This window comes from Nesoenas mayeri, assembly GCF_963082525.1.
Source record: "Nesoenas mayeri genome assembly, chromosome: 19".
NCBI lineage: Eukaryota > Metazoa > Chordata > Aves > Columbiformes > Columbidae > Nesoenas > Nesoenas mayeri.
In genome coordinates, this window is record NC_137568.1 from 2,427,985 (window position 1) to 2,453,876 (window position 25,892).

General features: G+C 44.6%; 1 protein-coding gene across 1 annotated transcript in view; it reads right to left on the bottom strand.

The window, feature by feature from the left end:
* The window catches only part of MYO15B (myosin XVB), a gene marked incomplete at both ends in the record, with an annotated part of 41,186 nt that extends 22,123 nt beyond the window's left edge, over positions 1–19,063 (bottom strand). Inside the window, 25 exons of the mRNA XM_080356737.1 lie at positions 895–952; positions 1,805–1,882; positions 3,574–3,667; positions 4,110–4,285; positions 4,730–4,847; positions 4,981–5,105; positions 5,460–5,505; positions 5,628–5,776; positions 6,102–6,179; positions 6,676–6,801; positions 6,988–7,119; positions 7,687–7,782; positions 8,559–8,682; positions 8,769–8,827; positions 9,275–9,388; positions 9,727–9,888; positions 10,944–11,057; positions 11,566–11,629; positions 12,266–12,369; positions 12,900–12,996; positions 13,370–13,444; positions 13,959–14,068; positions 14,837–14,900; positions 15,914–15,975; positions 16,052–19,063. Coding sequence (XP_080212863.1) covers positions 895–952; positions 1,805–1,882; positions 3,574–3,667; positions 4,110–4,285; positions 4,730–4,847; positions 4,981–5,105; positions 5,460–5,505; positions 5,628–5,776; positions 6,102–6,179; positions 6,676–6,801; positions 6,988–7,119; positions 7,687–7,782; positions 8,559–8,682; positions 8,769–8,827; positions 9,275–9,388; positions 9,727–9,888; positions 10,944–11,057; positions 11,566–11,629; positions 12,266–12,369; positions 12,900–12,996; positions 13,370–13,444; positions 13,959–14,068; positions 14,837–14,900; positions 15,914–15,975; positions 16,052–19,063 — 5,437 coding nt within the window. The remainder of the gene's footprint in view (positions 1–894; positions 953–1,804; positions 1,883–3,573; positions 3,668–4,109; positions 4,286–4,729; positions 4,848–4,980; positions 5,106–5,459; positions 5,506–5,627; positions 5,777–6,101; positions 6,180–6,675; positions 6,802–6,987; positions 7,120–7,686; positions 7,783–8,558; positions 8,683–8,768; positions 8,828–9,274; positions 9,389–9,726; positions 9,889–10,943; positions 11,058–11,565; positions 11,630–12,265; positions 12,370–12,899; positions 12,997–13,369; positions 13,445–13,958; positions 14,069–14,836; positions 14,901–15,913; positions 15,976–16,051) is intronic.
* Positions 19,064–25,892: the final 6,829 nt, after the last annotated feature.

Consider the following 25,892-nt stretch of genomic DNA (forward strand, 5'->3'; position numbering starts at 1 on the left):
ACACCAGGTGATGGTCCATAGAGGGGAATGCCAGGAAGTATGAGGTATTTGGGAATTCAGCACAGTCTGCTCCAATTCACAACTCTTCTGCCTAATTGTAACTTTTACTGTACTATATGGAAGGCCAAAGATACAGCTGTCACTTTGTTAGATGCTATACCAACATGATCAGGCAAATCCTGCCTATTTGCAACTTAAATTTGTACATTGTACAAAGAGTTACAGAGGAAAGAAAACTGCAAATAACTTAATGCTCAAGATCAGGTCAAAAACTTGGGAAATTATTTCAGATAGTGGTATTTTAGTGATTTGAAAACAAACCAAAAAACTTTCCATCCTAAGCAAAACATTTTCCTTTAATTGTTATATTGTTACATCCTTAAGTTGTTCCATTGGTTTTATCTGCTTCAATTTTAAAATAATTACTTTTGAAGAAGTAGTTTTTAATGAAAATCCAAATATTTATTTGAAGTACCGAAATCATAGTTTTGACTTCTTCACTTTCAATTTCCTTAAAGATTTTTGAGTAGAAAAAAGATGGCTTTAAATTCTCATACTCCAGATACCCAGCTCTGCAAGAGACTCAGGTTCATTAAACAGTTTGCTGCCACATAGCACAGTTCAAAAGAAGAGCTGAAAAGGTAACAAAGATACTGAATTTTAATCTGGTGTTCTGCCCACTGCCCCAAGTCTCATTTCCACCCTGTCGTGCTGGGAAACAATATACATGACAGCATTTGCCTTTATTATATTTACACTGCAATAATAATAAACTAAATACAACTGAAGTGACAGGCAGCAGTTAGAACAACCACCTACCTCAGCTGCCAGAAAACAAGGAAATAAACAGTCAAGTAAGTGCAGGAAAGGGAGGGAAGGAGGAGGATTTCTCACCTTCAGCGAAGTGCAGGAGGGCAGCGAGCTCTGCAGGGACCTCCAGCAGCCCCACGTCCTGTGGAGAGAGCGAGCACGTCAGTACCAGCTGGGGTACCAGCACTGAGACAACACATAAACCCTCAGCTCTTCTGCTGAGACTGCCTAAAGCTGCCTTTGAAAAGCCAGACAGAAGAAGGACTGAGCATCTGAGCAAAACCAGTGATTTCTGCCTATGCAATATTCAGAAGCATTACTAATAGGCAAGTATCATATGAACACAGGTATATGGCACAGGTCAGCAAAGGATAGAAGGGTGAGTAGTTCCTAAAAAATCAACTGTCACAGGAGAAGTGACAGGGAAGTTGACTTTTTCTGACTCATCTTTCATTACTAACAAGTTCAGCATGTTGCACAGAAGAGATTTCATTTGAAGGGTAAGGGCCGTTTCCTCCTGCTCCTTCTTTCTGCCATTTTTATTTTTCAGTATCCAAGAGTCCTACAGCATAAATAGAGACCTGATGCAGATCTTTGACACACACCACTATTTTGGAGGTTCCTAAGGAAGGTCAGATCTGTACCTGGGTAATTCAGATGAGAATCTGGCCAATGAGCCTCGATTTGTCACTGTTTTTTACCTTGCATGACGCATTTGTGCAAGGTAGGAAGTTAACGGGCCAATGAAACACACTATAACAGCATCAATGTCTGCATATAACATCAGGTCATGGGATTTCAGACAGGGCTGCTTAGATTAAGATGCTATGGAACCAAGGCAAAGGCACAAAGCCTGAGCTTTTGTTGTTTTTTTTGTTGTTGTTAAAATCTGAATAGCAAAACCTCTACTCATCAGCAAACTGGCATCTCCCTCCACAAACTCTCAGCAGTGCTTGTTTTATCTCACACTGACCCACACCATTTGACAACTTACCATTCCTTGGCTGGGACTGTTCTCTGTGCCACCACTGGCCAGAGAACTTCTTCTGTGTTTCCTCTCCTCTAATTCCTTCTGTTAAGAGATGAAAGTGGGGTGAGAACAGACATATATGATGCCACTTTCAGCTTCTTCTGAGGGCAGACTCTGCAGATGGGCAGAAGCTGGTGTCCTGCTCCAGCAGACAAAATGACAGAACAGCTGCAGAGCCTTCTTAGAACTCAACACAATGTATTAGGAAGGGGATGCCCAGGCAAAGCCCTTAGAGCTTTGCTGAAACACCACCTGCCCCACACAGCACAATTCAACAGCAAGAGCTTCACCACCTGCCCAGCATCCCTGCCACACCTTTCCTCCCTTGCCTGGCATTGGATATTTCTCAGGACAAAAACACACAGCAGCTATCAGAAATATTCACCTGCCTTCTCCAGCATCAAAAAATACAGTAACACAGCCTGAACACGTATGGACAAACTGGTCCCTGGAGAGGGACCCCTTTAGAGGGGGTTGCAGCGATACCAAAAGCGAAACTCCCTTGCAGCTCTGCCCTTTCCCATCCATTCTATTGTCCCCCAGCCTCAACAACTCACCTGACTCCCGCTCCAAGATGGAAAAGGAGGATCTCTGTCTCCCCCTCTCTCTCTCTCTCTCCTGCTTGTCTATATTGGAGAATGGTGTGACTAGATGGGAGGTTATGAGGGTTGAGCTGAGAAAGACAGTAGGCATGCTAAAGTCCAAAGGGCAGGGCTGTGGGGTGGGAGGAGAAACTTTGCAGCAGGTGAACTTTGCAACCTTTATTGTTGCTACTGCATGTACAGAGACCTCAGCAAGCAAACACCAGAGGAACAGAAACAGATTCAAAAGAGCTGTGCTGTTGTGGTTACCTGGGAGAAAGAAAAGCTGGATGCTGCCCAAGTAGGAAGGGGCAGGAAAAGGAACAGAAACACACACTGCTCTGGGCATGGCAAGGCATGGCAGAGGGAACCTCTGCAGCCTTCCAACCACAACACTAACCTTAACGCTCCACCCTATTCTTTGCTGGTCATGCCAGGAGCTGTCCTGGTCCCTCCCTTGTGAAGCTGACTATGATAGGGATGTTAGTTGCTATTTTAAGGATGAGTGGTCTGATTTCCTCATTTCAGTTTTCTCTTTAATACCTTGTGCAAAATACATCCAACCCATTTGACAGAGTCACAGCTTTCTCCTTCACACAATTTTCCAGCTTCTTAAACCACTGCCAGCCCATTCTCAGACCAATTATGGGCCAAGTTGATTCCCAAAGGGCCAAGACTTCAGCAGCCTGAGGCAGCTGAAAGGACTCAGGGAAAGATCAGCATGGACTGAAAAAATCGTGCATTTCAGTCACCATCTGACAAAACACCATACATTGAACTGGACAACTAAAAGAGCAAGATGAATGATTCCCTACAGCTTGAGAACAACAGTGGCTCTGGAGACTACAGATGGAATAAACTCATGTCTTGTGTGGGGCAACTTAGAGAAGCTCACATATACAGACATACAAATCGGCTGCATTCGTACTACCTTTGCCAATTCTGAACTTTGTCTAGGGAGAGAAGGCTCCAGTCTCTGTTTCCTTGTTTTGACTACATTTATACCAGCCAGAAAGTGAAAGACATCTCATAGGATCATTTCCAATAAACTTGCTAAAGCCATCCCTGCCCTGGCCTCACCCAGTCACCAGCTCGTTCTGCCTAGGGTAGAAATAGCTCCTGCAGTTCACCTTGTCCTGAGAAGAGTGTTACCTGGCAGTACTTTCGCCTTTGAATCAAAGATCTAGAGATCAAAATCATGGTGTTAAATTGCACCAAAGTCGTCTTCAGCCTCCTGTAACGCTTCCTAGAGGGATGTGAAAAGAGGAGAACTGCTGAAGAGGGAAACTTCAACAAGATTTAGGCAGGCTGTGGATTCTATTCGAGAGTATGGGCCATACAGGATATTATTACAATAAGCCAGTCTGGATTTGGTCTTATGTGTTAAGCCTGGTCCTCTCTTAGATGTTTTCCCTACAACCTTTACTCTAGCTATCACAATATCAGCTTTAGAACAGGCGAGTTATAGTAATAGTTTTGGCAGCAGCTGTATTTCCCCTAGAACATCTGCTCAGTGTTGGGAACCAGACTGGGAAGTCAGTCCCTCCTCCACCATTCCAATAACAGGACACCTCCCTGCAGAACAGTCCAGGAGCCCACACAAGGAGAGGCCTGGACAGGCATATCCCCATCTTGCTGTCCGGGACGAGGACAAAAGGCTGTATCTTGCCTGATCTTTGACTCCTGACCTTGCCTGGTAACCTCGGAAGTGAGCCTGAATGATTACGACTTTCTCCTGGAGGACACGGAGGTGTCTGCGGCGAAGGAGGCGTCGGAAGTTCCTTTGCAGAGTTACAATGGCCCAACTCTGCCTCTGGTTCCATCGTCTCTCCAGAAGCTGCCTGGCCTTCTCCTTCAGAAAGACCTGGGCAAAGAGAACAGCTGCTGATCCACAAGGAAAGCAGCCAGATTCTCTAAGAGTGATCAATAATAAAAGCTGCTGGTTTATCTCTTTGTAGCCTTCAAGGCTCCTTATTTGGGGAGGGCAGGAGGAGCAGGTGCAGGTGACAGATGGATGTATTTGTGGAGGACAGAAAACCAGGTAGAAACGCAGATGTCCATCAGGGAACGCTGGGTAGAGTTGGCCATGCTACTGCAACAGCCTGGAGCCAGAGTCTCTTGTTTCTTTAACCGAAATGCTAAAAATCTCTCCTTCATACTTGAGACAAGACACAAAGCAAAAGGGAGGTGAAGCCACACAATGTTCTCCCTTTTTGGGCAGAGAGCTGAGCTGTTCTCTGTCCACCAACAGCCAGTGAATAGATGGCTGGGCCTGTGCGATCAAGATGGGATTCTCTATAGTCATCACCTTTGTTACTCCAATCTGATAGAGATCTGAGGGGTTCCCGACCACACGAGACAGCACTGCTGCGCAGCCTTCTCTTTCCTCCAAGCAGTTGTGCCCTCGCCCAGCCAGGAGGCCATACCTGGAAGACAAGACGTTGATATGACAGAAGCCAGGGCTGTAACTGGAGTGCTCAGAGAACAAATCGCAATGTGCTGACAAGTTCATCCAGGCTGTAAATGGCTGGGGAAACCCAAGCTTGTACACTGCTGTACCTGGCTAGGAAGTTCTGGAATGGAAGGCGGACTGGGTATCCCTCCTTTCTAATGTGGATGGCCTCCAGTATCCCAGAATGCCGCAGCTGACAAGTGACATAATCCACATCAAAGATATTTGACAACTGTGAATATAAAGCAGAAGAAAAATATAAGACAATAAATAAAGAAAAAAGAAAGGAGACAGAGGGCAGAGCGTTTAGAAAGGGTGTCCTTCTATTGTTCCATCCTTCGGCTAGACCTTCCCATGGTCTATGGGTGATGGAACACAAAACCCAACCCATCCTTTGGTGTCCAGCTGACATTGGCTTCTTATCCTCCAGCATGTGGACAGCTCACATGGCCATGGGGAAGGGTGAGAGACAGAGAAAGGGAAAGAAAAGTTTCAAGCTACCAAAGATATCCAAACCCTAGCTGCAAAAGGTGAGCTGCTGGAAAGGACTGGACTACAAGGAACTAAGGCACTGGTGCTGCCCTACCTTTTTGGCATTAGGGGTGATGCAGCGAACGAAGAAGGCATGGCTCCTGCGAAACAGAAGAAAGAAACTTTGATCATCCTCCTCTGTGCTGACCTGGGAAGACCTCACACAATTCTGGGCGCAGCAATCAGCCCACTGCAGGGGTGGCACCAGAACAGCATCTCTCACCTTCTCAGCTTGGTGGTAAGGTCCTGCAATGACTGCTGGAATTTGGACACCAGTGTGGAGGTTTGGGACTTGACACCTTTGTCTCTGGCCCTCAGCTCCCTTTGCTGACTATAGGCAGCTTTAGCCTTCTGGAAAATGTGAGACACCATCTGTAAAAACAAAGAAATGTCCAAATCTCACTCAACTACATAGAAAGAAAAATGTATTCTAATTGAAACTTAGGGGACCATTCTCCCTCTCCCCTAGCAGTGCCAGGAACTCAGCTGCATCCTCAGACAGTCTGTGTGTTTTACATATCAAATGCAGGCAAAAGACTTGCTCAATTCTCAAGTGTCCTTCAGTAGAACAAAAGTCCTCATGATTCCACCAGGTTCTCTTGACACCTCATGAAGAACTTTCTGCTTCCATATGAAATCAATGAGTAGCTTGTTACGTATCTACAATAGCGGTCTTCATCCTGAACCACTATAGTACCTTGAGGCGGCTCTGAGAGAAGATATCCAGCACCTCTGGACACAGCTGGTCACGGTTTTTAGTAAGAAACTTGTGGACCTGCAGAGGCAAAGTCTGATTTAATGCACTGTTCAGACCACCAACTAGACAGGAAAGCACCCCTCTTACACACACCCCGACTTGGGGCAAACAGCTGGAGGGGTGGAACAGGAGGAAAGCCCTAGAGAGTGAAGGGGACAATGACTTCTGCTTTTAGGAGGGATTGCTCCTTTCCCCCTTCACATTGCCCAGCAGGCTTTGACTCCTCACTTATTTCAGCAGCAACAGCTTTCCTGGATTTCCAGGGCTCTGAGGCAAACAATGTTCACTATTGTGTGGCTGAGGCCATTACCTATTTTACTTCTGCCCAGAGGCAGCTTAGTTACCTCTCTTAATAAGAATCTCCTCATTTCTGATGAACTGATGCTCTAGAGCGATGTGCAGTTCCAAAGACAGGGCTTTGACCACAGCACTCGGAGCTGGTCCATCAGGACATCCTCGGCTCGCTTCCAAGCTGCCCTCTTGCTCCAGCTGCTCAGAGCCCCCCCCAGCTCACCTGATAGGTAACAGGGCCTGCATAGTGCTTCACGGTGAAGACTGGCAAAGGCAGCTTGGGCTTGGCATACCAAAGGCTGTTTCCATGATGGTAATGACACTTCTGGAGGAAAGTGTGGTCAGTGGCCTGTAAAGGAGATGACAAACATCTTTTCTGCTGCTGCAGCATATCCAGTAGGCTGAAAAGCTGCTGTTAAACTGAAGGTAAAACCATCTAATACTTGTGCAAACACAGTCCATGTTCAATCTGTTTAGCTGCCTCACCATAAACAACCTGTGAAAGAGATTTCATAGGAGGATAAGAGCTTCTCACCTGAGTCAGTGAAGTCTGGTCGTCCAGGATACGCAAGATGCCATGGGGTTTTGCAGCAATGAAATCTAGGCATGACTCACTGTACATCTTGGAAACAGGAATCCAAGCTAACTGCTCCTGGCTATATTCCTCCTGCATGTTAAAGACCAATCAGTCAAATACAGCCATGCAAACAAGAACAATGGAGTGAGTTAACAGAGGAATTTGGTTTATTCGGAAACTAGTGCTTCACTGCTGTTAGGTACTTGCCCAGAATTATCTGGTTTTGTCTTATGAAACTTCCTCTAAAGTCACTAATGATTTTCCTGATTTAAGAGAGGAAGGCTGCTAAGCAGAGTGGTAAGTAAACTGTGAAATGATAAATACACTTTTATCCCCCAGACTTGAGTGGTGCATAAACCGCTACAATGAACCTACCAAACAGGCTCTAAAAATCCCAGCTGAGGCTTGGGGTCCTTGATGCTGATGAACTCACCTATATATTCTGTAAAAGGGAGCCCCTTCCCTTAATTTACTACAGAATTAGTAGAAGATGTTAAATAGTCAGGTCTTTGGCCCAGGATTCCACAAGTACTGTTTAAGAGGCCCAGGTCTATTCAGTTTCTTGCTTCCCCACTAAAAAATGCTCTCCAGCTGAGGCTTCCTCAGCTCCTTCTGTATATGTGCTGCCTTTCCCCTGCTGGCATGAGCTCCATTTACCTCTTCCTGGGCAATGACAGTCTGGTTGAAAAAATGCTGGAGATGCTCATTGGCAAAGTTGATGCAGAGCTGCTCTAAGCTGTTCACACCCAGATCCTGCAAATACAAAAAGGCATCATCAGCTCCAGTTCACAGCTCTCCCAGGAGGCTGTGTCTTCTTGTGGATAACGCACAGCACCAGATGGTGCTGATCTGAGCTGCTGGTTCGGGCAGGTTGTTGTGATCAGTATGTGTGAATGAATCTAAGAAATTCAAATCATCTTATGTCTGATTTATTGGCTGGGCAGAACAGTAAGAGGCAAGACAAGCTGTGACGGAGCACAAAGAAGAGATCCATTCTTGAAAGCACAACCCCACCCGTATATACTCCATTGTTTTAAGCATTCATCAGAACACACAGATTTTAATAAGAATACCAAGCATAAAACTCACAGGCACATATCACGCTAAGCCCATTCTCTGCCTGGTTTTTACTTACTGCAAGTCTGGGAAGCCCCCAGGAGTGCCATGGGGACAGAGACATGGGTGTGTACCCACCACAGGGTAACAATTCCTGACCCAGGACTCTAGATGCTACCCTAAGCTCGGTTTCAGAAAGTAACACCTTGCAGAGCCTTTGCTTACAAAATTATCTGAGCTTCTACTATCCCTGGACTGATACAAAGCTCAGTGGATCAGGGAGAATCTCTTCAGAAACTTCAATGGATTCTGGACTCGTCCCTGTTCAGGCTGGGAATAACAGAGAAGCAGGATGTGCTGAAGCACAAGAAACACCCATCAGATACCTTCCTATTTCCTATTTCTGGCGGTGACTGAGGAGAATCAGCATGTGCACTTGCAGTCCAGACAGTATCAAAAATAGGAAACGCTACCTCAAAACCATGTATGTCCACAATGCCAACAACACAGTCTGATTCCCAGGGAGCCAACCACTCATTGATTCTCAGCAGCAGCCACTCAAAGAGCAGGTAATACAGGGTCTTGGCAATGGAGTCCCTGAGTAGGAGAGAGGAGTAAAACCAGTTACTGCAAAGACAGCACCCTTGGGTACATCTCACCAACCCAAACACCAGCAGAATCACCTGGCATTGACGGCTCCTTCAACAGACAGAGGGGTGAAGATGTGGTCATAAGATGTCACCTGGATACATAAAGAGTCAGAATTTACTGTTGTTATCTCACAAATACACTTTTTTTTTCTTTAAATCTACAAGGAAGTCAGCCTAGTTAATAAATGATTTTTTTTTTTCTATTTGGCCTGATAATTTACTCAGCTATCAAAGCAAAAATTAAAAGAGAATTGTGCTGCCACATTTTAGAGTGGGAGTCGACTGGCCAAAGTGTTAAGCCTGAAGCCACCTCATGTCAGAAAAGAGCCCTCTTAGATGTGAGTTCTGCCATTTTTACAGAGGTGACTAGAGAGGTCCAGCCCATTTCCATTACTGATCCAGCACAGCCACCTTTTTACTCCTGCTGTTACCCACCAGATTTTGGGCCTTCTGAGGTGGTGGTCCTTCTGCTGACAGAGCACTGTGCTGGGGCATTCCATGCTTCAGGATGAATGAGAAATTGCCAAAAAGGTACTCACAGTGACACGGTGGGTGATAACACTTCGCAGGAGATCTGCTGAGACACACAACAGATTGGCCACAATCTGAATCTCAGTGTCACTGGCGACAGCCGCAGGTTCATAGGACTCCTTCTAAATAATGTAGAACAATAGATTCAACTGTGGATGAGATACAAGGTTCCAGTAGTATTGGCAGCACCTCAGCTGCACAGAACTGGTCACAGCCTGAGCAAAACACCAGCATCTAGGTTCATTTTGACTCCTCAAAGAGCCACCCAAGCTCTAAGGACCCTTGGTTGTCCCCCATCTTCTGTCCTTGCCTAAGTCAGTCTAGAGCCTAATATCAAAAGAACAGAATAGTCTTCAAAGGATATCGTTGGTCAAGACTAACGTCCCTGGTCCCATCACATGGGGTGACAGCAGCGTTCAGCACAAGCAGCCCGTTCCCAGGCTGCCAGGGGTCAGTGTACCTCGGAGGAGGTAAAGCAGATGTTCCCCAGTTGCAGAACAGCAGCCAGGACAGCCCAGGTGGAGGTCAGCTGGTCGTCCGAGAGGCTGATTCCCTCCAGAGCTTGCACCAGGTTCAGAAAGTCCTGCCTGTCCTCCTTCCCCAGGATGTCACACGCTCTGCCCTGGGACAATAGGGACAGATAATCATGGTCAGCTGCTTTTGGCCCAGGTTGGAGCTGAGCTACCAGCAGCAAACTTCAGAGAAGTAGTTGTTTTAAGGACTGGAGAAATCTGAAATAAAGATCAAAGGCACGACTGGTGGGAGCTCAGCATTCATGACAGACCAGTCTCTCTTCTCTCTGGAGTTTTTGAGAGTATTTTTGTCAGTCTCTGCTAACTTCTTTACACATGGTCTGATCTTTTTGCCTTTTCTGCTCTGCAGCAGGCTGAGACAGTCCTGTCAACTATCTCCTTGAAGAGTTTACAATGCAGACCCTTTGCCAACTAGGAGCATCACTCCATTAAGGGATGTGCCCTTAATTGCCCTCCATCCTTGAGTGTTTAGTGGTACTTGTCCATTCCTTGCCTGAAGGAAAGGTGATGGTAATCATTCATCAAGGATTCCTCACATGACCACAGCTGCTGTAAAGAGTTTGCTCACCTGGGAAAGCTGATCCACACAGTTGAAAAAGGAAAGATATCTTCTTATTGCTGTGAACAGCTTGAGTATGGAAAACATTCTTAAACAAAAGAAACTGTGCTCCAAGGTGATGGCTTGCATAAGTCTGACAAACAATTTACCAATTTAAATAGATTGTAATCAGCAGTACGTTTCAGTGGTTTAAAATTTCCACCCACTGACTCAGTCAATGAAGCAAGTGTTTTGCCAGAGGTAGAAAGAAATATCTCTTGCTCTTTTCAGTCCCACAATAAATGGCAAATGCAAGGAAAAGCAACAAGAAAATACTTTCTTCACCACAGGGTGGAGCCATGAACCTACACAATGACTCTTTCTGAAAACCTTTCTTTGGGAGCAGAAGGGGCTTCAAGGCAAGAAAAAGATCATATAAGAGACAAAGGTATTCCTTCTTAGGTCAGGTGTGAGAAGGAGCAAAGCAGATTTTAGCATAGTCCTGTGAGGGAGGCAAAGTTATCAGGTGCCTCAGTAACCAAGCAGAAGCGACATCTTGGCCATTTCACTCTATCAGCTGCTGCAGAGCATCCTCACCTCACTCACCTGATTCAGGTAGAAGTCAGACTCTGCTTCTTGCAAGTACATCTTCTCTTTCTGCTCTGCAGGGAGCCCAGCCAGTAGCTCATAAAACACATGGTAGTTCCTCTCACCATGGGCCTGACAGGGGACACAGTTCATAGAGTTGACCCATATCCATCTCCAAAACCCTATAGAATACACTCAACGAGCAGGGACAATGGAACTCCGAGGTCAGCAAGGTGAGGCTAGAAGCCACTCAAAAACTATTTCATTTGAAATGGGTTTCTCACTAACACTTTAAGAGCATTCCATGTGAGAGCAGTCCCTTCCACACCGCTCCAGTATCTGACCTTTTCCACACTCCAGACATCAAGAAAAATTAGTTGAGGAAAGATTTAACTTCCAGTAATCCCTAATAAGTGGCTTAATTCAACATGTTGGAGACACAGTGACTTCCTGTCTTATTCAAATAAAATAAGTGATCATGTTGTGCCACACAGAGGGGACATATATCTTGCTAAGAGAAGAAATGGGATGTAGTTCTAATACTCATTCCCATCCCTGTTATTTAACAGTAAATTGAAGATTAAATATGAATAAAAGAGAGAGGGACCCCTCTAGGAGGCAGAGGCTCATTGGTCCTCACCTGAAATACCACGCGAGACTTCTCCAGCAGGTACTGGGAAATGGATGTTCCCACCACGACGCCACTGAGCATAAGACAACAACAGATCCTGTCAGAAACTAGTGACGGGTTTTCTGCAGGTTCATTTCTCAGAGGTTTTAGTAAAGGGAGATGTTGCTGAGAAACGTGTGTATGACCTGACCAACTTGGTCTGAACTTTGAAGCCTTCCAGCACTGGTGTTTTGTATCAGACTGTTACAGAGGAAGCAGCTATGAAACATACAGATTCAAGTTTGGCTTCTGAACAGCCTCCAGAGTACAAGGATGCTTGGAATTGAATGATTCTCACAGGATACATCCTGAAAATAATCTAGGGAACACGCCACATCCCTTCCCTTCAACCACATCCGATTGCTGTTGCTTTACCACTCACCTATCTGACCTTACCCACCCATTTCATATGTCATGCTGATAGCCTGTGGGGACAGGGGCCACATTTTTGCTTTGTAATTTAATTGCAGCTTGTGCAAAGTTATTCAGGACCAAAACCAGGATGTCCAAGCACTACAGGAATAGTGGGCCACACAGCCAGCAGCCTGGAGTTAAGCTGCACACAAGGATCTATAGGCCTTTAAGCCTGTCATGTGTCCCATGCAGATTAGGCAGATGCACCCTGTGATAGCTCGGAAGGACAACATCCCAAGATGTTCCTTTAACTCACTTTTGCAGGTGGACATTGAGCAGCTTTCCAAAACGGCTTGAGTTGTCATTGAGAATGGTTCTGGCATTCCCAAAGCTCTCCAGTATGGGTAGGACAGTGCAGGGCTTGAAGATGGAGAGAACACTTCAGTAGCAATTACAGGTTTTTAAAACCAAAAGGAACTGAAGTAACTGTTAGTTTGAAAATCCAAGAAAAATGGGATTTTCACTCTTGCTTGGCTAAAGAGTTCCTTTTCAAATTTTTCTTGGTATCATCACCTCTAGCCATTGGCAAGTTGCTCTGTGAGCTCTTTACCTTCACTGCTATGATCTTTCACTTCTGCTCTATGTTTGTTAAGATTTACCTCCCAGACACAGCTATAAGCTCTCTAAGGCAGGTATCATGTCTCTGTTCAAACACATAGAGCACTCTACACAGCATGAGGGCTCCCAGATACTAAAATGCAGAACAAAATACAGCAGCTGTCCTGGTGTCTTTACAGGAGCTTCACCTTAAACCACAAACCATCCAAAGTCCAACTTGGCGAACCAGGAAAAAATAAATAACATAAATAGTATGGCCTCTTTGTACTGTTTTTGGCTTCTTCTCCTTGCCTAACCACCACAGAACAACGTCAATCCCAGTTGCCTCTTACCTGTCTGATCCTGTGGGTGTCTGATCTCTGGTACAGCATGGTCAGGTATTGCACAATTGCTTTGGCAGCTTCTGTTTTACCTGATCCACTGTGCCCACTGGAGGAACAAGAGGTAAGGAAGCTGGCATCAAAACAGAATTACCTAACTTAGACATATCAGAGGGCCTGTTACAGTAAATCAGTGGAGTTGTGCTGATTTACAAATGAAGATCTATCACGTTGTTTGAAACACTGAGACAACTTGACAAAACAGGCCCAAATAAGATTCCACTGTGGAATGCCAAACGCCTTCTCTTCCACTCCTCCCAAATGATGTGAAGCTATATTCAAACTGTATTTGCACAGAGTGAAATAAAAATCCATCTTCACATCATAGCCAGAATGATAAACCTGTGGACAGCGAAATGCAAAGATAAAAGTCATACATAAAGAAATTAACACGCCTTCAAAAAAATGCCCTGATTTCCTACCTGATGACAACACACTGCTCTTGCTCTGATGACTGGGATAGCGTGTAGGCCATTTCTGCGATGGCAAAGATGTGTCTAGATGTACAGAAAGAAAATCCCAGTTAACTGACCTCACATTTCTACCTCACAAATAAAGCACCAAAAGTTTACTCATCAGTGATCTCCATAAGAGATGGGCCACTATCTTGATCTGAGAAACATGAGGAACCAGGGAAATCAGAGCTTTGTTCTTTGCTGACATCAGGTTAACACCAGTGTTACAAGCTATTGCAAAGTTCAGGTTCCTCCAGGACCTCTTCACCCTAACCTGAGAAATGCTCTGTGCCGTGGGGTTTAATGTAAGGGACACCAGCTTATCATGGGGAAGCACATAGTGCCAGAACAGTCCCAGCAGGCATTGAACTCAGGACCTTCAAGTAATACTCAAAGAAACTTGACCTAAAGAGTTTAGCTCTGTAGCACTACAGGTAAGTTGTTCACTTCCTATGGCATTCATCCTGCTCTGTCAGACAACTGGAGGAAAACAAAATACTTTCTGGAGCACAAACAGAACAACGTTTGGGGGGTTATTTGAGAAAGAGAAACATACGGGGCATTTTTTGAGAGAGTCCCTTGGTGGTACTGGGTAGCCACATCTTCAGAGTAGATACTGAGGTCTTTGAAAGGATTCACAGAAAGCAAAATTTGCCCAATGTAAGTCTAGGACAAAAGTAAGAAAAGGGAAAAAATTCTGGTGGCTTCTTAGAATTTTCTGGATGAGGAATGAGACTGATTCTGTGAATACATACATTAATACAAAGATTAAAAATACCTTTAAAGGAATACTTTTTATTCTGACTACACTGCCAGCTTATTGAAGGCATAGCACAATTTTTCACTGTCAAAGCTCTGTCATTAATATTTTGGGATAAGTGGGCACTCACTGGTCTGTGGTCATCTTCACTAGTCACTGTCTATTCTTCGAGCTTCATACGAAATTACAGGCACCAATTTGAACAGCCAAGCCAGTAAATGAAAAAGAAGAATTAGCCACCCAGAACTAGCTCTCGACTGCAACGCTGTGAAATGTTTGCAGGAACTCTGAAGTTTCTTCTTGAGACCCACAATTTTTACTCAGAACTGCTTTGCTAAGACAGGGTTGTTTCTCTAGGAGCATCTGAGGCTAAAACCGAACCCAAATCTACTCATGGGTTGAAAACAAATACCAAAATTAAAGAGCAACCCTGGGACTTTAGATTTTGCTACAAATATTTCATGCTACCCATTTTCTGAGCAAAAGCAGTGTGAGTATTCTTCTTATCACTGTTCCACCAATGAGTGAGTTCCTGAGCTACTTGGTACATTATTAAAGCTTAATGGAATTACAGAAATTATTTACTTTTAAAGCTCATTGTTCAGAATGAATAAGCACTGAAGAAAACAAAATACAAACACAAACAAACCAACAACAAAACCCACTACCCATACATAAATAAGATTGCGATGGAACCTCTTCTTCAGACACAGCAGAACTGAGCTCTCACAGACCTCCCTGCAAACAGAGGAAAGGACTCATCAGCCATAAGCTTCACTTGCATATGTTGATAGTGACCTTTCTGCCCTCCCAGGGATTTTGTAGGGGACTCATCTGAAACTATTCGCTGCCTTCACATGGTTCCAACATGTCCAGGATTAAACATATAAGACAGGGGAGAACTGGCAAATCTCAGAGTATCCAGCCTGTCCGTCTCTATGTAATCACACCTCTTTGCACGCAGCCTTTACAGCTGCTTCTCTCAGCAGGATGGCAAGGGTGGAGGGTGCAAGACACATGTGAAAAGCACCATTAGGTGCTCCTCTTTCAGTAACACCAGTGAAACATGATTTAAAGATGTAGGGCCTGAGTTTGCCAAAGCTGAAGGCAAGGGGAGTCATCAAAACCACAGATGCCAGTGTCAGTAGGCAAGCAAACATAGAAATGTGCCTCTCATCCTACAAGCCTTCCTGACTTAGCACATACTTTATGCAACAAGAATGGCACGTCAAATTCCCGGTTCCGTCCCTCTGCAACACCACAAAAGTCACATCAGCCTCTAAACATTGTTCCCCCTAGCCATATTTTGTTGTTCTAGAACCCATTTTGGGACTGGGAACCATTTAACAGGAGACTTATAGTCCCCTGGGTGCCTCTGTAAGGAAGCCTGCTAAGTAGGATGAGCTGCTCTCTGGTGCGTGATTGCAGAGATTCAATGTGCACTCTGTGCAGCAGAGCTTGGGGACACCCTACACACAACAGTCAGGAGTTCCCTCTGCCGCTGTACTCCTCCTCATGGGATTCAGGGTAGGTCCATGACTTAAATAGTGCAATTCTCCATCCTACTTAGCTTTACTGCAGAGCGTCACTTATCTCTGCTACGACATGCATCAAATCAGTTCTATTTTCTCATGTGGTAGCCAAGGATCTATAATATGGTTTCTGTTGTTGAGCCAATCACAGGTTTGAAGGCTAACAAGCAAGCCCCTTTGATCCTGAATTAGCTGCATAATGCCATTGACAACACATACTCCAGTTTGGTTAGGTCTTCAATCTCCTCAGCTTCTACACGGTGGTCTTCACACATGTACACCTGAAATGCATAGCTACATTACTGAAAAAGCAGGAGAAGTTCAGCTTCATTGCAATACTAGAAATAACGCCTGTACCTGTTTCTGCCTGAATTCCATCTCTGGCATGTTGTCAGTGGTGTCTTCTCCCTCCCATGGATCCTTACAGACCTTCATCACAGGACTGTTGGTCAGGTGTGGGTCCTTGTAGATGGCCCATTTGCTTAGGTTCTCCACGGTTAGTCGCGGCAGCAGCAGTTCAGAGTTGAGCCATGCCGCAGGGTCACATCCCCGAGCCTGCTGCCGAGACCAGTGAGCACAAGGTGTGACTTTGGACCCTGCAGTCTGGAGCACACCTGAACTCCCTCTGACATCGACCTCACTGGAATAATCTGCTGTACATTTTGGATCCTCTTCTCGATGTGGAAGGAAGCCCTGTTCACTGTTTCTCTGAGGGCTTTGATCCACCAAAGGTCTGGGAAGGTCACATTTCAATCTGCAGCCCTGTTGCACAGGCATCACAGATTTTCTGTCTGATAGAGATGTCAGTTTTTCTAGGGAATAACCATTTCCAGAGCCCTTCGATAAGGAACTCTTTGTCTTAACCATGCTGTGGACTCTGGGGAATACTATAGCAAACTTGGCATCAGTAGCAGTGTTCTCCTCATCCAAGCTAAGGAAGCATGGAAAGGAACTAGTTCCATGAAGACGGGAATCACCAGCAGGCAAATCAACATGTCCCACTTCCTCTGCCATTCTAGGACCACCTTTCCCCTCCCTTAGTGGAGGAGAAGATTCTTTGTCACTCAACTGCACCCTCCCCAGCTGTCCGGCTGCACCAGGGAAGGCTTTGCCAGCCCGACCAACCCAGCCAGCAGTGCTTACAATCCGGATTGCCACTCTACTTCTGAATCCAAAAGGTTTGCTGCTCTTCTTCCTCTTCCCAAATTTTTTCAAGAGCCATCTTGAGATACCAATTGCACGTGCCACTCTCAGAAGACGAGCTTTCAGACTTGCTTTCTTGGCAGGTTTTTGACCAAGCCAGCTGGTGACTTTTCTAAAAGCAGAATGCGTGTGCGAGTACTTGGATCCTTTCCCATCATGCACATTTTCTTTTTCAGAAGGTGCCTCTACAACTGCTTCTTCTGCTTTCTCCTTTTTTGCCTCTAAAGTCTGGCCTGAACTCCGTTTAATTGTTCCAATAACTTTTCCAACATTCTTCTTGCCAAGGAGCTGCTTATCAGATGATTTTTTTGTAATAGTGGAGCAGCTTGAAATATTTGAAAGATTTAATCTTTTCTCTCCAAAACTTTGAGCTATGTTGAGCTGTTTCTGCTTACTAAGGGTTTCTAGAGTCGTGGCTTTTGAACAGATGCTTTCAACATTTTTCAGGTCAGAGTTGGTTTCCAAAGCCATCTGGACAAGGCTTGTTTTACAGCTTGTTAATAGTTTGGTCTCAGCATTTTTATGTTTGTTTTTCAGATTGAGAAGCATTTGGGATTGAGAAGAGCATTTCTTTGTAAGCATCATCGCTGCCAACTCCTGGTGGCTGCAGCCTGATGAACTGTCCCTCGGTGTGTGTCCCACCACTTCACCTTGTTCTGCAACCTCAGTCCTCCCAGGTTTCTCTTCCAGTGTCATCTGCTGCTCAGAGAGCAGAGGACTGTCCTCCTGCGTGCTGCCACCTTCGTCATTCCCCTTCTCTCCCTGCTCAGTTCCTTGAAGTGCTTTGCTAAGGCAAACGTGGAGTTTTGCTTTCCCAGCACCAGGCAGCAGTCGTTTTGTTGCATTTTCTTTGTCAATGCTCTCTTCAGTGCTCTTCTCCCCATTGCTGCCAGAATTGCCATATGCATCTTCTGACATATCTTGAATTTTGCCATTTTCTAATTTATTTTCCTTGCCTACTTCATCATCACCATTTTCTCTGTTCTTAAGACTTTTAAGTTGCAATCCTGAAATGCTTACGTTATCTTCTTCCTCCTTGCTCTCAGCTAGAAGAGAATTTGGTTTTCTTGGCCTGTCATCTTGTTTCTTCATTTCCTCCTCTGCCTCCAATCCTGCGAAGTCAGTGCCTTCACCCTCAGATTCCTTCTTTCCATCTGTGGCCACCTGCTCCCTATCAGCTTCATTAGATGCTTCATTGCTTTCATCAAGCAGTTCCTTGTGCCCTTTTCCCTCACTCACAGGAGGATCTTTGAGTGTGGCTTCATTCTCACTGAGGCCATTTTCCTCTGAAGAACTGCTCCTCTCTGCACTGCTTGCAGTGCTGTCCACTCCAGTCTCCTTTGTACCTTTTTTATGGGTCCAATGGCCTTGGCTGCTGGAGTCAGAACAGGAATTACCTGAAGTTTCCAGGACATTTTCTGCTGCGCTTTCGGTGACAATAATCCTGCTATGTTTTCCAACTTGCTTTGTCCCAGTTCCTTCACCTTCCCCCTGCGCCATGCAGCCGTGGGGTTGAGAACCTGACTTCTGCTCACAAGTTTCCTTCCAGCCGCGATCCCCACTGTGTCCTTCCCTGGGCCCGGCTTTGTGCGCCTTCTGCGGCAAGTCGGGTTTCCAAAAAGATCCTTCAGCACTTTGCACCACAATTGACGTTGCAGACCCTGCCTCAGTGACTTTCTCACTAACAGCAGGACGCCCGCCACGCTTCTTTTTAAAACTGTGTTTCTTGCTGTTTGTGGTGGCCTTTTCCTCCTTATCACTACTGTCCTCACTGTCGCGTCCTGACGTCTTTTCCTGTTGCTTGCAGGCCTTTCCTTTTTTCCCCTCCAAGTTGGACACTGATTGTTCTACCCGTCTTCTCCCCAAATCAGATTTTCTTTTATTATTTCTCTTGTAAGCTCTTTTCCCCCGGAATAACTTTTTGTGGCCGTTTTCTTTGCTTCCATGAAGCTTCACCAGCCTCTGGCTTTTTAAGGGGTCCTCTTGAAGGGTGTCATCTTGTTCAGGTAATGGCTCTTTGTCCTTCCACTGGCCTTTGCTCTTATCTCCCAACCATTGCCCACAGTGGACGTTTGAATCTCCTGGGCAGCTTGTCTCTTCCTCACAATTCAACACTTTCTCTTCTCCATCCTTTTTGTGTCGGTTCTTGGATCGGGAAGGAGGCATTTCTCCGGTGTTCAGCAGTAAAGTGAGGGCTTATGTCCATTCATCTACGAAAGGAAACATTGCGCATTTTGCTGTGAAATAAGCTACAATGTGAAGCCTGATCATCCTACACAATAATTTACCTTGTTTCTATAGAAGCATATAAACATTTGCAGAATCACACCTGTGCAGCTGAGAAGTGCCAAACTGACTGTCCTGTTCCAGGTTAACCTCTGTTTTATTTTGCCGCGAATCACCCTTATTTTTCTTTCTTTTTCCTTCTGACTTGCTTGCAGACTAAAACTTGTCCAAGCATCCTTCAAAGTTATTAGAAAGAAAGAAACTCCAGTGGTCTGGGAACAAACTGATACAGAACAACTCAGCGAATCAAAGTTTGTCTCACCTCAATCACCCCAAGGAGGGCAGCAAAACCACATTTGAGATTTACACAGCCCAGGAGAATCAATGCTCTAAAAAAAACACACTAGGTATATGTAAAGTACATGGGTTTGTTGCAAATGGTTTTTTGCGTACTACTTGTTTTGTTCTGCATGACAGAACAATCTTCTGCAACTAGAAAATAAGAGTATCTCCCTTTTCCCCAGTTGCAACTCTGAGCAAGGAGCTGCTGCCCTGCAAGCCCTGCTATGTCCATGGAGGGTTCCTCAACAACCAACGTCCTTGGTGTTCCCTCCAAACTTGCTTTTTGGCTCCGGTCTAGAGTTGACACTATTCAAAACATCTTAGACACGTATGTTGCATAGTACAGAGTTCACCTCAACATCAAATTATCTTCTTCTACGCCTCTCTTTAAACAGTGCTCTCTATATTATGTAGGTGTGCGCCCACATTATTTCAGCCCCCCCTCACTGCTTAATACACAGTTCTAGTGGCCTAGATCTCTAAATCCTGCAACAAGACTTTTGGTACTGAGATTAATGGTAGCTGAATTAGACCCTAAATCCTCAGTACAGAATAGTTGTTAATATTCTGTCCTCCAGAGGGCTTAAAGTTGATACGGCTTCTCTACAGTTCCAAATGCAGTGAAAAAAAAAGGAAGGAATATAAAAGTCTGCTTTTATGCGCTGCTGTTAGATAGTCGTGTCTGGAAAGATAAGGACTTCTGCAAAATAACAATTCTTCAATATCTGGATGACAAGAAAGTTCATGAGTGCTGCTCAGATTTGTAGGAAGCTTAGACATGGGACTTTGGTTTGATTCACTGTAAAGACAGGACCCTAGACTCCAAATCTGGGTTGGAATGTGAACATTTAGAGCTCACAGTTCTTCTGAGACAGGGTTTTGGAACAGATTGTTTTGTAACGTGGAATGGTAAGATGAATCACGGCTTATATAAACAATTCCTTTGATATCAGACCTGGTTTGACTAACTGCCCTGGACCATCTGCCTCCTGGACACACTGGAGCAGCTGAAAGGTCCTCCTCATTGGTATTTCAGCTCCCCTCACTATGCCAACCTCATCTATATCACTACAGGAAAAAGAAAAAACCCATTTTCTTCTTCTTTTTTAGAAGAAATAATACTACTTTACATCAGAGAAAGGAGAACCTCAGTACTATTAAAAACACAGCATGAAACTACAGACAGAAAGAAGAGTGGATAGCTCATACCGTTATTTTAAGATCACCAGAGAAGTGAGTGTCATCTTCCCTAAACACAGTGGTTTCTCCCAACTTCTACAGATTAAAAAGCACAATAATTAATCTTAATTGGAAATACTTGGAATTTAATTCTTAATGGTTATCTGTTTTTCATTCACCTGTACAAATTGCTCGAGCTCCTTCTTTATCACTCTGCACAGTAACTTCTTCAACGTACCTATGCCATCCGTCCTGATTCCAGTGAGCTTCTCAGTGCCGAGTATCGTAGGTCGTATTAATGTATATGGGAACGTATTCCCGCTCCTGTGCCTTGTTTCCATGCAGCCTGGAGTCTGTTGCAGCGTCCCGACAAGCCTGCCCAGCTGTGGAGTCTAACATCAGTTCTGGCTGGGCTGTGCCCAAACAGTAGATGATTACAGGCATATAGAAAGAAAGTGGCATCAATAATTCAAGCTTTCTCATGGCACCTTTGAACTTTTCAACCAGCAATATCACCAGCTGGTTGGCAGAGTTTTGGATAAGAGAAAAGAGGTGGGATTTCACCTAGGCAACAGTCAGGCTCAGATGTGGTTTGACCAGGTACGTCTCCAAAGAAAGTCTGAAAAGTAAAGGTCAATTCCAATACCAAAACATGTTTGTTTTAAACTGAGAGGCTAACAGACAAGGCACAGTGAATATTATCTAAATAAGATCTTAGGTTTAAATCATAGGCCTCTTTCTTTTGCATCCCCAGAGTTTTATTTCAGGGACCCAGCGTGGATAGCTCAGCCCCTGTCCTCTTCTTGCCAATACCAGGCTCTCTGCTGACAGCAGGAAAGCAGTTTCCAGCTCAGCACAGAAAAGACAGCAAAACTGGCACCATTTTTGTCCTCATTAAGCCTAAATCTCAGTCCAAATCAAGCAGAATGACTAAATCTCCTTTCAACTTGAATTTCCAAGTAAAGCCACGCTCCCCTTTAAACTAAGCTTTTGCAAAGAGGTCAAGGTTACTCGCCGCAGGTGATTATGTCAATGCAATGCTGCCGTCTAATTCAGTGATGGTTTTCCCCATCCTTTTTTGGTTTTTTAAGCAGGTAACAGAGCAAACACAAACACTCAGTGTCTAATCTGCACATGCATTCTCCCTCTGCACTCACCAGGCTGCCAAGGGACAGTGTGGTTAGCGCAGGATTTCACTCTGATGATGACCAGGGCTCTTTAAGGCCAAGTCCCCTTTTACTCCCTACCTCCTCCCAAAAAGCCTTTCCAGGGGAGTTGGAGATTAAACAAGATAAACTCAGGTGTGGCCAGCAACCAGAACAAATGACCCGAACTGAAAATGTGATGAGTGCTGTTAAGATGGAGATGCTTAGCAGCATTAGTTTGGGTGGGGTCTGTTTTCCTTTCTCCTTCCAAGAACCCCCTGGCTGTTCCCCACTGTACTTCAAGGGCTCCTCCACTAAGAAGCAAAGATAAAAACAGGGCATTGAGCATGAGATCTTAAGAAAAACACTCTACCCCACTGGATGATCCTCTTAGCTCAAAAGAACGAGGCTGTAGAGCAACAGTTAAATTAACTATTTCATCACATTCTTTTATTTGTTATTTATAAATAACTCTCTGTCCCTCTCTGCAGAGAAGAGAGATCTCTTTTGTAAAGCCCAGAATGACTGATGTCATCTGGAGCATTAATTCCTTCTCCAATCTAAGCTCTGAAATTGTAACGTGCATGGAAGGGGCAGAAACTTCTCTGAAAAACCCAATTCTTCACAGTCACTGAGGAAGCGGCTCTAACAAACTCTATGTCCTTATCAGCTGGAGCCTCTTCAAGGCTCTGCATGCCCCAAGCAGAACCAGAGCCCTCTGTTTCTTTGATTTCTTTGATTTGTCAGAAGTCTCAGGTGGTGTGATTGGGTTTTGCCTGAGGAGAATGGCCAAGATGAACGTACGGATCATGTTCGCTTTGTTATCAGACTACTGTCTGCCTAGAGCTACACTGAGATGACAGAGGCTAAACAGATGCTGTGCAAATATTCCCGCTCCACCTTTCCGCAGCCAAGCCCGCCTGCCTCAGCACCTCTAACCGCAATTCCCCGCACAGACTAAACACTGCATTTGTTTGCCTTTTAAAGCGCTCCTAGCAAGATGCAGGTAGTTTGTTTATATCTTTTTAAGGGTGGGGAAAGTGACAAGAAAGATGAAACATTCACAGATTTCAGTTCCAGATCGCTAAGCAGACTGTACATCAGAATTTGTGGCCTGAGACTTGGGTTCAATATCTACCTCAAACACTGATTTACTGCGTAGTTTTACCCTAGTCACCGCTTCAATAACAAGACAGATTTACTTCAATAACAAGACAGATTCACTTCAAACAATAGTATGACTACTGACAAAACTTTCCCTTGTTGCACAACACCCTCAACATTCGGTACCAGCAGTGACAATTAAGCCATACCCTGGAGAAACAGCTTGGACTGGGAATCCAGCATTAGGTGGGAGGAACAGAAAGCTTTAAAAAGAGAGGCTACATTCTTTAAGTACAAGGGTCGCCCGTTTCCTAAAGATTCCTTCATTTACACAAACTATCAGGTCTTTTCAGCCAGTATTCTACCACTATTGTTTTTAAATATTATTATAGGGTGATAACACATCAGACCCACCTTTTAACGGCAACTTCCTAAGTTAACAACTTAATTTAAAAGCATTGATGCCATTGCAGAAAAGAGAGCTACAAAGATAACTTATTTTTTAAGAAATGGCTAAATGACATGAATAAAAGACTAGAAATCGGCTGTGAGTGATCAGAGAAATGACACTTTGCATAAATTCGCAGCCACCTTGTTTGGTTGGTAGTAGTTTGGATAAGGAGGCTGCTCAATGCTATTCCTAACTATTTTTAAGATTAAACTTGATGGATGTATAAATAGAGTCTCCTCTTGGTTTCATTCTATACCAAGCAGAATTGACAATGCAGTCAAAACCCTGCAGCTTATAAGGCTGGTTTAAAAATATCATCCTCTTCTTGTGGTGGTTGCTTTTTTTGTGTGTGTGTGGCTTGCCTGCCCAGGTCTCATTGAATTAATATAAAGTACCTACTTTGTTCCTTCCATATCACATGCTGTCTCATATTGACAGAAAACATTCTCCATTGAGCCTGTACCCCAGTCTACTGAGGCAGAATGCCTGGCCTTTCAGTGTTTCAAACTGGTAAGTCCTTTGGTCTCTTCTCCCAGCTATTTTAAGGTGAGCTAGAAGGTGTCCAAGGTCCTTTTCCCCAGCAATAACCTGAGGAAGCCAAATAAAGTATTAATGTCTGGAAGAAGAAACCAAAACAATTAAGTTACATACATTGGAAAACAACCTCCTTTAATATTTCAGGAGCACTTTGTTGTGCGATTGTCTGCCGTTCAATGAGGCTGGATGATCCTGTTACACTGGAAGCCAGCATCCCATGGCCCCTACCCAGAGGTCAGCCAAAACCACAGACCAACACGCCGTGCAGATGGCATTACACCCTACCGGAGGGATGGACTTTATCCCAGTCTGAGCCGAAAGACTCTGCGCTAAGCCAAGGTGCAGCTGAGGCTTCCTCCTTTTAATCCCCCAACCTGCCTCTGTAGTTAGTGTCTAAAAAGAGTAAACTGAAGACGCAAGGCCAGGCAAGCCTGTACTAACTTTAGTCTTGCTGGTTTGGTATGGTGAACAGAGTAATGACAACAGCAGGAACTCTGCTGTGATTAGAAACCAGCAAACATGTCATTCTGCTGCATCTTCACTGCTGGGGTGTCCTGTGCTCGCTAGAGTGTAACTAAAGGGAATGGGATCTTTGTGCTTCCATCACACTTCAGGGCACACTGAGTTGCCTGGGTGGCCGTAGATGCAGCTCTGGTTCCCCTTCCCTTTTCCTGCATGGCTGGGAACCGTGGGTTTGACACCCAACTCATTTGAGTTGGTGAAATCCCCTGGATTTGAACTGCTTTTCAAACCAATTACATATGAATGCAAGAGACTTTCCAGTTGTGTGGGCTACAGCGCTGGTATGTGGCTGTCCGCAGGGCCCGCTCTCCCATGGGAAACAACTCCTCGGCACAAAGCATCGTAGCCCCTGAAGCATAAATCAAAGGATCAAAGGGAAAAGTTAGATTGTCCAGACTGAAATGATTACATCAGGTGTTTGAAAATCCCGAGCAGATGCTAAGCTTGCAGAGATAAAGGCAGAAGGAATCATGCAACTAGAGGTGAGGTTTCACGTTACAGCTAAACTGACTTTATGACTGTCATCTGAAAGGGGCCACTCCTCCCTCCCTGGATCTCCTGTATTCCTCAGTTGTTTCCTCATCTCAGTGCAATTTGACCTCCCAGGTAAGCTGATCTAATGGTGAGCTTCCTCTTAAACGAGTGGGCCCGCCTGCCTGCAACTTTTCTTGCTGCTTATTCCCTTAATCCAGATCATAAGGCACTGGTTCAGTTGATTGATTCAGCAAAATTTTAAGATGGTTAAAAATAAAATTGAAAAGCACAAATATGTACTAGGAGAAGAAAGGAAGCAGGCACAAGTGACACAGGAGGGTGGAACAGCTCTTGGCAGCAACACCACAGATACGAAACTCTTTTAGGGCACTTAAGCTCTGGGGAGGAATGAGGAGAAGAATACAGGGAGGAGGCTTGAGTACATAGAAGAAGGTTTGGTTTTGAAACTTTGACCGTTGCCCCATCAAAAGCAGATTATTCTACAGTGGGACAACAGAAATGTTAGTGTGATATTGGGCCACTCATGGGTTTTGTGCCTGGTTATATTGTCTTTACAGTAATAAATACCTCTCAACAGGTATCACTTTAACAAGGTCTATAGAATTTGAGTTACTTCCTTGCAGTACACATTCTAACGGGAAGTTTCCTTTCTGTACACAAGCACTCCTACAACAAGCACATCCGTAAGTTAACCAAGTCTGTTCAGCCTTATGAAACATCATCACAGCTACTATCTGCTGTCAGACATCCCAATCCATGAGGCCGTATAGGCAGCAATGTGCTCTGCAGGCTGAATTTAGGACTACGCTCCAGGCATGCATTTATTCCAGTTGCAATAGATATAAATTATATTTTAAGAAAAAGACCAGTTAAACTGTAAAAAAATGTCATTCTCCTGCTAACCAGATATGCCTGAAGCCATATGACTAAGATGAAAAGTACTTTTCCTTCCAACATAATGTTCTTCTAATAGAATTATTAGACAAATTCATCA